This window comes from Solenopsis invicta, chromosome 16 (genome assembly GCF_016802725.1).
Source record: "Solenopsis invicta isolate M01_SB chromosome 16, UNIL_Sinv_3.0, whole genome shotgun sequence".
Classification (NCBI taxonomy): domain Eukaryota; kingdom Metazoa; phylum Arthropoda; class Insecta; order Hymenoptera; family Formicidae; genus Solenopsis; species Solenopsis invicta.
This window is the reverse complement of record NC_052679.1, coordinates 15,434,356-15,446,446: the sequence shown is the minus strand read 5'-3', so window position 1 is coordinate 15,446,446 and position 12,091 is coordinate 15,434,356. Positions and strand designations below refer to the sequence as shown.

The window sequence follows — 12,091 nt, the reverse complement described above, 5'->3', positions numbered from 1 at the left end:
CTTCGTATGTGTGTAACTAGCCGCTGCGCACGTGCCGCCGCTGTGACGCAGTAGACCGCTCGGAACGCTCGGTCACTTTCGCCGTCGCTCGGCGACAGTCGTTGAGCTGTTGCCACCGCCGCCATTACTGTCGCTTCTATCGCTTGCGCCGTACCGGTTGTCAGACGTTTTCGTGTTTCGTGTGCGTATTGTATACAATGTCGAGAGTGCTAACGTAATAGCGGACGATTGTTCCGATACACAGCGATCGGACCGAACACAGATCATCACAGTGTCGTACGTAGAAGTGAACGTTCTCGTTCGTGAAGCCGGATATCGTGGCGTGCTTGCGGTGTAGTTTCGTCAAGTTTTCACGGGCGCATATTCACTCGAATAGAATGCTTGTAGGCTATCGTGAAGATCAAGTGAAAAGCTAATCGTCGCGCGATCGTATTAGGTACGAGATTTTTAGGTACGAGTCGGGAATGAGTTTATTTCATCTCTAGGTGTGTATACATTTTCTTGTCGTTGTCTCGGCCGACGAGTCGTTTGCCATATCTGTTGCTGCTTGCTTCTGTGATTGCCAGCGTTGTCGGATGTGCCGTATTTTTCGTGTTTTTCAAGTGTACGTGTATGCTATTGAAAGTAGCGAAAGTAACAGTGGACGATCGTGATAAGTTATGGCATGGTGTGTAAATTACATTCGTAAATTTGTTAGCATCTATTGCGTTGCGACAACCTAACCTCTCGTGCGAGTTTCGTATCTTATTTGCTGTCGTGTGTGATATATTATTAATGTGCAATTCGAGGAGAAGTGCGAAACGAGATTTCAATAAAATTTTAGCGAGTAGGCGATATTCGTGGAGCTATTCGGAAGGTAAATGCATCATTGTTATTAATATATATTTACATATTTTTACGTTATATGTAATTTTTATAAATTTTACTCTCGAAATTTTCAGGAATACTGTTAATCAAAGCGCTGATGAAAGTGTTAGCGCGGTATTCAGTGTGCAAGTTACTTTTATTTAAAATACAAACTTTATTTTAGTTCAAATGAAGATTTCGGTACTATTTTGGGTCATATTCAGCAAGTAATATATAGAAAGCATTGATATCTATTAAATCTCCATAGCGAAGAGTTGTTCAATGAACCCCTATGGTATCGGTTTGTGTAGTGACAACCTACGTCCCAATATACACTGAAAATCTATAGTATACTTAACGTAAATTGTAGATTCTTAGTATTGACAGTCAGTTTTGAAACGTAGCCCTAATTAGACATTCCAGTGTCAACTAGCAAAACAAAAATGCACCACAGAGTATTTAATTTTAGATAAATTATAAAAATGTGTGAAAATTTTATGGCGATGACAAGTTTTTCATAATTTGTTCATAACAACTGAATTAAATATATCTGTAATGATAGTTAAAGAAACTTTCAGTACTGTCGTTTATTAACGAATCGACCAATAGTGAAAAACTTGTCATCACCATGACATTTTGACACATTTCTATAATTTGTCTAAAATTAAATACTTTGGCAAACTTGTTATTCATTTGACACTGGAATGTTTAACGAGATTATCACTACAATGAGCTGATATCACAAAGATACATTGAATGACTTTTTTGCTATGGAAATTTAATTGATGTCTACGCTTTCTGTATATTACTTGCTAAAGATGGCTCAAAATGGTGCAGAAATGTTTATTTGGATTGAAATAAAGTTTGTATTTAAACAAAAGTAACTTCCACACTGTGTACAGTACTAACACTTTCATCAGCTCTTTGACTACTGTCTTTGTAAGTTATATATGTAAGAAGATGAGATCATGGTTATATGGAATTAGGATTTGACATATTCTTATTAAATATGTTCATTTTGCTATTGTAGTAATTTCTTCTAATATACTAAATTTAAAAAATAGTTAAAAATTTTTTACGTTTTATTTGTGTTTAAAAACAAAGAGAATGTAGTAAAGCTATACTGTGTATATATATATATAAATATTTGATTAATCATACGTTTCTAAATTGAATAAAATAGTTCAATAAACATAATACTCTATGTGTTTACATTTATGAATAATTTATATTTTTTAGAATCAAATAGAAAGGGAATGCAGCAATAATAGCAACAGCAACAATAACAACTGGTGAGTGAATTAACTGCAGCAAATTGTTAATGTATATAGATGTAACTCATTTTTTTAATAAACATATTTTAAAATAAATTTTCTTCTTATTGTTATCAAGTAACTAGGTTATCAAGTAACTAGGTTACATCTACATCCATGCTGTTCTTTATTTTGGTCTTACCACTTTCTATTTTGTATTCTTAAGAAATATAAAATTGTAAATGGTAAATTTTTGATTAGGGGACTATCCTTCAATGATCAGACCTGTTTTTTTACATGGGGAAGTCCATCATGGATACTCACCTTTCTCGAGGAAGAGGGAAGGGTTATGCCAGACTCCTATAACTCCTATGACAAGATCAAGGGCATTGAAAGTTGGTATCTTAATCGAAACATTTACCCATTTTTTTAAATTTTAAGTAAAAATGGAATAATTTTCTTGTTTTGTTTCTTTATTTTCTTTATAATTCGCTATTGTTAGTTTATTTTTTATTTATTTTATTTTTGATATTAAACAAGAAAAAAGACATTTTTAAAATTTACATGAAACATAATAAGAATGCATATAATATTCATTCTAAATTTTTGGATGACGTTTTTTCAATAAAATGAAATTTATTGCATAATAAAGAATTTTTAGATTATTTTAATATTTATAATATAGCTTACCTTCAACTTTTTATTTTAAAATATGTATACCTTTTTTAAATATATCTTAAAAAAATATTATGTATGTATGTGAAATTGAACATCATTTTCTATAATTTAAAATAAAGATATATACAATTATTCTGCCACAGCACAGTGTCTCTGTGCATCTTCAGGTTTTCTCCATTCAACATTATTTCGTGTATCTACAAAAAGAACGTTTACTTCTTTACAACTTTGAAAAAGTTTAGAATATTTTGGCAATTCTGGCGATTAAAGTTACTCTTCCTTACCTGGTGTTTTATGCTTTAAGTACAAAATGTGAAGAATTAAATACATAAATGCAGAAAATGCTGAGAGTCCTGATAATATTCTTAAAGTTGTTGCGCCACCAACTTTTTTATATAAAATACCTCCAATCAAACTACCGAGTGCATAACCTGGTAATGCAAGGTATTTTAGCGATAATGAACTTGATTGATTAGAAAAACATTACCTGTATAATCTCTTCTTGTTATAAAATAGACAGCACAAAATAATTGTAAGAAAGATTGTAATGGTTTAAATATATATCTATAAATACTTATGCACAAATAAGATTTTTTAATACATTTTTTGAAATATATTCTATAGTAATGATTTTGTATTTTAAAGTTTTTATTAAAAATTTCTATAAAATCTTTGCTGCATATTTTGTAGTAATAAATAATTTAATTTAATAATTTAATAATTTGAGTAAATAAATTTTTATAATATTTATGAATAATATATTTAATTATAAATGATTTGTGCTGCTTGGGTAATTCTTGATAATCATGAAACGTAGCTTACCTAAACCGTCATCCATTCCCGCCACAATTCCTTGAACAGTAGCTGATGTACCGGGCGGTGATACTGCGCTCGCGTATGCCACTATTGTTGTATAACAAAGCGCATATGTTGGCCCTTGCATGAAAAATTCTACCGGAAGTACCCACCATGGCGTTGGAGCAAGAGATATTAATCCCATCCGTAGCGCGTAACATACAAAACAAAATGTAAAGGTATAACCGTATCCAAATTTCTTCAATATTTTGCCTGAAAATAAGATACAATATTATGCTAGCGATATTAAATGTGCAAACGTTTCTTATGCCACAAATTATGACAGAGAAATAATTCACCAGACAGGGAGAAGAATATTATTTCTCCACCGAGAGTTTCTGCGGCTACAGTTAGACCTTCTATCAATTTAATTTCTCCCATATATCCAGTTGCCATAGCAAGATCTTCCAAATACCTAGTACAATAAAGTATTACGAATGTAATTGTATCTGGTACAATTTACATTAAATATAATTCGACTTAATTAAATTTCGAGGTTTTATTGAATAACAATAATCGAGTACACGTTGATAGAAATAGAAATAACGATTTACCAGAATAAAAAGTAAATCATAAAGCTGTCAAGGATTCCCGCAAGAGTAGCAAAACATAGAAATATAACGATAGGTTTCAATTTCAAAAGGGAGTATGTGTCTTTTAATATGCTCGACGATCCTGACATAAGCGGTAACTGTAATGAGAATATACAATTGAAGATGAAAATTCTGAGATGAAAAATCTGTACTACTGCTACATTTTTTTCATTTTTTTACTTTTTAATTTGTAATGCAATTACCTCCAATTTTCTGCAACAAATCAAATCTATAAAAGTAAATATGAGCACAAGGAAAAACGCCGGTGTGTAAGTTTTGTAGATTTCCCCTTGTGACCACAAATCTACTGTGTACCCAGCTAAAAATGCTGCTATACCGAAACCAATTGTACCCCATACTCGCTGTCTACCGTACCCCATTTGCCCACCTTCACCTAAGAAGATAAACAGATTTTTATTGATGAAAATATTTCTCTTTTACTTAAATCTCTTTTTTTACTAATGAATCTCTTACCCAATACGTCAAAGCAAATTGCATCGCTTATGCAATTGGAAACATTGAAACCGATGTTACCAAGAGACATCAACAATACGAATCCCCAGAAAGTAATTGATGTATATAGACAATTATTATCTTCGAATTCATCACAAGTAACATTACAGTTAGAAATCTTTGTTACATCGTTTTGACACGATAATGTCTCATTGATGTTTAATAAGCATGTGGTATTTGGCGAAATGACAGCTTCCTTTTTAATTGCATTAAAAGATAATTTCGTAGAAAAATTTGTATCCTTGCACACCCAATGACACGTAGTGTCTTTTGTACCGTTACATAATGCCATTGCTGAGGCATGCTTAAAAAAAAAAAACAAATAACTTCAAAAATATATTGTTTGTTAAAAGTATTAATATTATAAAAAAATATTTTTAAAGATTTAATAATATTTTAAAATAGAAACCATTGAAATTTTTCAAAAGTTGAATTACATGTAAAATATCAGATGTATAAAAATAAATTCACAAATTCTCATAAAAGTCAATAAAAAAAAAAAAATCTTATTGGAACTTTACTATCCAAAAAATGCACAATTGTAAGAAAATAAAAAAAATTACATAGTCCATATCACAAGGCGATAAAGACGCACAGGAAGCATTTTGGAACTGATGATCTGGAAGCAATGGGCCGGGCAAGGCTGGTAAAAAGTACATAAAAATATAGCAGCTACTTGTTACGGCAAGCAACACTATAAATATCAATTTTCTCCAGGTGCGAAAATAGTCCACGACGAAGCCGAAGGCTGGTTTTGCGATCAGAAACAAAATAGGCAAAATTGCGGTGATACTACCCATAATTAATGGCGAAACACCGAGTTGCTTGCCGTAAACTGGCAGAAATGGCAAAATGGGACCCATAGCTAAAATAAAAACAAAAATTATAACTATTTATAAATACATAATAATATTACTTATTAAATTGTTATTAACTTATTTTGCAAAGTTTTTATAGTTATCATAAAGAAGTACAATTATAATTTTTTTTTTAAATAAGAGCTCATTGTAGAATTTTCTTAACATTAAGTACTTAAATATAAATGTTACAAAATATAAATGTTATTAAGTATTTAAATATAAATGTTGCAAAATATAAATGTTACAAACATTTTTATTACGTATTTACAAAATATGTCTCATAAAAAAGATCTTAAAATAAAAAAAAATCTTTAAAGAGAGAGATATTTAAGATAAATATTTTCTATATAATTACTTACCCGCCATAAAAAAGAAATAATGCGCCTTTATAGGCAGTTGCTTGTAATTAATTTTCATGATTTATATTTGTGGGAGTAGACAGATGCTGGTAAAGTCAACAAATTCGATAATCTCACTACTTTGGCGTTTTCTCATGCTAAATTGACGTCATTGCTGCAAAGTAATAATGTTGGACGTGACAATAAACTGGTCGACAATAACAATATTACGGAAAATATATTTTACACGAGAGATAAGCTATATTGCACAATTACAGTGCATTAACACAAACATTACATTCGATATTCTTAATTATATAAAATTATTGTCAGCACGTCATGCGCGCGTTTGAATTTAAATCTCGCTACTCGCGGTATATCGATAATCTCGAAGTATTCTTTGTAAAAACTTCAAAACGATTGTAAACGATTCTAAAATGGCGTCGCGCGATGCCGCGATTGTCATCTGCACACCGCGTCAAGAATCAATGCATCGTTTCAGGCAAGTGCAAAGGTTTTTAGGAAGGTTCCGCGCAGAGCTCTCGTGCGTTCGTCGCGTATTTCGTGGAATTGTCGCTTATTATCTCGAGCGAAGGCAATCGTCGATTAATTCATTGAGAACTCACCGTTTCGGGCCCCCTCGCACGTTCGGCGTCAAGCTCGTACTCCAACAATCTTTTGCTCGCAGAGTGAATCTCTTATTCGCTCGATTGCCCGCATGCTGTCAGCGATACGGATTCAATGGATTCAATGTCGAAGCGACAGAAACACTCGCAGCTGTATATGTATATCGAATAGATGTGCCAGTTTTAGATGTGCTCGCTGCACTTTCTGCACTTACGGGAACGAATGGTGCACGCATGAACAACAAGCGAAGCATTTAGGCTTCGACGGAACGAATAAGAGGAGCAGCTTGAGGAGAAAGTAGCTCCAACTAAAAAGCTGGGATACGAACGATGCTAACAGCACTGATTTGTCAGCTGCTGATATAAGCGTAATTTAACCGTTATAAAATTGTGAGCAGACAGCAACTTAATCAGACATAGTTCCTCGAAAAGACATTTCGAAATTAAGTTGAAAATTTTCGAAATTTCTGTTGATTTCGATTTGGATTTTTTATATTACAATTTCAATTAATATTCAAGTTGAAAGTAAATGAATTAATCTTTCAAAACAATATTCGAGAGACATTGATAAGATTGTATATCACACATATACATAACAAAATTAAAAATATATCAAACGTTTATTACACTCTTTAAGATGACAGTCTCAATTATAGGTTATTTAAAGTTAAAATAATTTTCATTAATTTGTTGTAAACGTGATAACAAACATTAAATTAAGTGTTAATGTCAATATATAAGCAGTAAATATTATAATTTCAAAAAATATATATTTAATAAGTCAATTGTAAATTAAAAAAAAATATTAAAAATGTTTATAGATCCCAATTATGGATCTGCATAATTAAATGTATATTAGTATATATTTTTAATATGTATATTATTATATGTGTAGTATACTAGATAATCTTTTAAGAGTATCATAATTGTAATTGAGTTATTAAATAGTTATTTAGAGAGATTAAATAAAGATAACATTCAGCTTTATTCCTATATATCATTGAGCAATTATTGAGCAAGTAATTTTATATTGCAATAATTACAAAAAAATTAAAGAATGTAAAATATATGCCTGTAATTAACATTTAATTTTGATTTATTATATAATTGAAAGTTTTGCAATAATTACATTAATATTATTACGTTATAACATAAAAATTTTATTAGAATAAAATTTCTAAATAATATTTGTCAAAAATAAAACAAATTCAATGTGAAGTATAAATATTTTATAATTATTCCAAAAATTGTTTGATCTTTTAGTTAAAATTTTGCTGAATGTATAATATTTTATATCGCAATATTTTTACATTATAGTTTAGAAATAAATGTTCATTTTTTATAAACATTTATTTGGATTAATTATATTTCTAAATATTTTATATATAATTGAACTAAATTGAAAATATATTTTTTTTAATTTTTAAATTGATTCCAGACTTAAGAATTTTTGCAAATATTAAGATGATTCGCTTTATCGTTATAATTTGCGTAAACTATTAAATTATCAATTTAAAAAAATAAATACATCTACATCTATTTTGTAAATATACTTACTTACATAATTGCAGATTATAATTTTTATGCAAAATTTTATTGTATAATTTAATATCGGCGTTTCTGTTGAAGTTCCGAATCGACAACTTTTCAACTTAATAACGTCTAAGTCACATCATTTCGAGGAACTATTTTCGACTGGGACTATAGAAATCAGAATGTTCTTGTAGTATACATACATGTATATATACTTGCAAAATATTAATAGATGATATATAGCATAGCTTAAATGAAGTGGCTGCGTATACAGTCGAGAGCTTTGACGTGTCATAAATGTTTGGAAGTTTTCTAGATGAGCGCTTCCTTTTCTAGCGAAAGTATCGTGTAGTTGCATTGGCGCAACGAAATTAATTATCACATCGATACGATTGGCGGAATGCATGCGATGACTTAAATTGACGACGTCGCGCCATACAGTGGAACAATCTTTTAAAACCAATCCCGAATCCGAAGGGCTATTAAACGTACTGATCATCATGCAAAACATTGTCCCTCGTTATTCCGATAAACGATACGCACATGAATCTATCAATCTAATAAATCCTTCAATGACGCGCGCTGTACTTCTGAAACGAAGTTTATCGCGAAGAAGATTGATAAGATTGCAATATCTCGTGACTCGCTTACACTTGACTTTGACGATGTATTAGTCATGAGATTATCAATAAAAATGTGATTATCATTATCAAACTCAAATTATAATAGAATCAATTTTAAATTGCACAAAGAGTCTGCAATTACGGTACATGCGATATCGTAACACTTGGTATTTGTAGTCTCAGATAAGAATGTGATAACGGTACAAGATTACTTAAAAACCGTGACACCGCAACTTGGAATTGTTTCGTACTAGTTTAGCTTAGCGCTATATTCTTAAAATTAAAATGAATTTACGAATACTATATTATCAAGCGCAATAATTATTACATAATGTATTGCCCTTCGATCTACAAATGACGCACATTTAAATTTAATCGTTAAAGCCTGTTATTCTAAAATAAAGTTGATGTAAATATTTAATGGTTTTTTCCTAGAATTGATTTAACCTTTATGGTATGATCTACGAAATTATCAAATAATGAAATAAAAATTATCAAATAATTGTCGAATTAATTTGAAATATATACACACGCACGCACGCATATGAGCGCGCATGTGTATGTACATAAATTATACTAACCGCAAGATTGCTCCGTTGATGCACAATGCCTCTTTTAGACCTTCTCCTATCAAGCTATCCGGTTCATGAGATTGTTATCTTTGTTGGATTCCTTTCACGTGATACTCATGAAAATGCGATCGCGGTAATTACGATTCTACTACATTTTATACATTACTCCCGAATTTAAAACGCGAATTAATATTCGACTTTATCCATGAAAAAAATTATTGTGATAATCAGATTTGTGATAATCGGATAATCACATCAAGGCATTAAAAAAAAAAATAATTAGACCAACAATTTGAAAAGATCAAAGTCTCTCTGCTGGGGTGGTTTGACAGTTCTTTTTAGAAAGTAATGCATCTACATTCCCAGATGCATTCTTAATTTCTTTAATTTAATTTTTTAAATATAAAATTTGTGAAATATTTTATATTGTTGTGCTTATGCTTATATAATAATTTAACATTAAAACATGTTTAATAAATAACATTCTCATACTTTTATTTTAATACTGCAATTGGAAAAAAAGAACAAACCAGAAATTGAAATTTAAAAACTGTAAACTTTTTAGATTTATTTTTTTCCCTGATTACACAGCAACAGAAAATTTTGTTGAATATTCTAATTTTAGCTCTGGAATAAACTACAAAAAAGAAAATTTGGTACGTAACAAAAATGATTATTTTGCAGTTTTAGGTAATCTTTAAACGAGTGAATTCAAATAAATTTTTCTACAAATATTTATTAAAGTTTTATTAGTACATATAAAGGATTTGATTTAATTTATAATAAAATTTATTTTCTAATGAAATTTGCAAATAACTTCTATAAAATGATTTCACGTAAAAATTAAAAAAATTGAACAAAAAAATTAAAGAACTTTTAAACCAACAAGAGAATTATGCTCAAATTTTTCATAGATACAATCAGTAATGGAATACATTCTATTAAATTTTTAAATTTTCCTTATACTTTTAGATGTTTCGTAATACTTTCACATACATCTTTAATAAATGGTACGAGAGTTCGCACGTGATACGACACAAGCGGATCTTACAAAGCGAGATGGTCGTTGATCGTTAAAGCGCCCGCGCACGCTATCAGCTGACTCGCGCCACTGCGTCACATGACGTCACGCTACGTCACGCAACGTCACATGACGTCACGCGTCGACTGCTCTCAGTTCTTCTTGCCGCGCCATATTGTTTTCACCCCGCCGCTAGTTAGACGCACCATACTTCTCACGTGTTTCGAGTTCGAATTATACGCGAATATGATGTCGAGAGTGCCGATGGCACACGATTATTCTGATACACAGTGAGTCAGCACAATATCGTACGTAGAAGCAGAAATAATCATACTAGTTTATAAAACTTAGGTATCACATACTTACTGCGTATGGTTATCGTATGTTACAGAGATTCCTCGGGGAGAGAATTAACGGGAGAAAGCCAACGTTCATCGTCGCCGAAATATTGTGAAATAAACGAACCGCAGCCGGTTCGTCGCGTCGCGCGTTTTTTTTTTGCGGGAGTGCCGTTTACGTATTGGACTAATGAACTTTTCATAACTCCCATTCGATAGACTCCTAATTCGAGGGCCGGGAATCGCACCCCCGCTGCTTGGCAGTGAATATCCTTACTGGGGCGTTGCGTATGGTGGACGTGCGCGCCGCACCGCGACGTTCCGTGCCGAAGTGCCCGTGCACGAGGCAATTCCGGGCCGCATGTACGACATGTTCGTGCGCATGTTGCGCGGCTGTCTGGATGTGTGAGTTTACACGCTCTGTCTCCGGCGATCGGTTCGGTCCTAAGCGGTTAGAGTTCGGATCAGTTGCCTTGGGTTCGCGCGTTTCTCTTGCTCTCGTCCACCATCCTAAGGCTTTCTTAGATCCTCGATACCCTTTTTGGATTCTTTGGATCTGGGGTTCGAGCTGGGTGAATCACGTTTAATCTGACTTGGTCAGAACTTGGCCTTGTAGGTTAAGCTTGTGACGAGAGGCTGGCTCTCATTTCCTGATTCGTCTAAATGCTAGACGTCGGCAATGAGTACCTTCTTCTCTCGTCCTGCCGGAGTGTCTTGTCGACGCCGCTTGGATATAGGATCCAGTGGGACTGATTAAGATGATCCGTTGGCTGGGCGTATGAACGAGTCAATTTTAGACGTGGTTTTTGTGGAGACAAGAGGCGTAGGAATTCAATACCATTGATTTCGTTTTCTTCCGCGCGGGGCTTACCCTTGTTCGGGGGCGGGTACGCGTGCGTTCTACTCGCCGACTCGGGGTGCTGAATCCACGGGAATCCCTCTGAATGGGAACTCAGATCATGGGTTTTATAAACTCGAAGTGCCGCAGTGTTTGCGCGAAAGACTTTTGTAGATAATTAGTTCACGCGCGTAAATTTAATATATTATTCGCGAGTGTTCCGCGTGTGCAACGAGAGGAAGAAGACAATCTGGAGAAAACTGAGAGGAGGAGGAGGCCTGGGAGAGGCATCGGGCCCCAACGGAGCAACCTTGGGGTAAATATAATTTCTTATTTATATAAATTTAATAATCTTTCTCCCATTCGATCTTATCGCAATAAATTAAAAAAAGTTACTTAAAGAAAATTTATAATATAAAATCTTATACACATCTAGAAAAAATATTATTATATTAAAATTGATGAAATTGTTTCTTTAATTTGATTTTTTTAAGTTCAAATAAAAATACCTTTGCGGAGAATAGAAATTTATTTAATTTCAAGAAATAACGTTAACCTTTTTAAAAGTAAATAAATTATTTGTTCAAATTATTTGTTTGATTCA

The 12,091-nt window shown here is 32.3% G+C and overlaps 1 protein-coding gene and 1 long non-coding RNA gene across 3 annotated transcripts in view; one reads left to right on the top strand and one right to left on the bottom strand.

The window, feature by feature from the left end:
* Nucleotides 1-110: 110 nt before the first annotated feature.
* Nucleotides 111-12,091, top strand: part of LOC105199306 — a 203,027-nt gene continuing 191,046 nt past the window's right edge. For both annotated transcript variants that reach the window (XR_005576631.1, XR_005576630.1), the window contains exons 1-4: nt 111-856; nt 2,086-2,138; nt 2,361-2,494; nt 10,703-11,803. This is a non-coding gene — a long non-coding RNA (uncharacterized LOC105199306). The remainder of the gene's footprint in view (nt 857-2,085; nt 2,139-2,360; nt 2,495-10,702; nt 11,804-12,091) is intronic.
* Nucleotides 2,765-6,758, bottom strand: LOC105199307 (major facilitator superfamily domain-containing protein 6). The gene is made up of 10 exons (XM_011166327.3): nt 6,563-6,758; nt 5,958-6,111; nt 5,302-5,603; nt 4,700-5,042; nt 4,429-4,619; nt 4,187-4,323; nt 3,932-4,047; nt 3,600-3,845; nt 3,062-3,208; nt 2,765-2,974 (listed from the first exon to the last, which is right to left on the bottom strand). The coding sequence occupies exons 2-10, from the start codon at nt 6,013-6,015 to the stop codon at nt 2,907-2,909; spliced, it is 1,608 nt and encodes a 535-aa protein (XP_011164629.1). The 5' UTR covers nt 6,016-6,111; nt 6,563-6,758; the 3' UTR covers nt 2,765-2,906.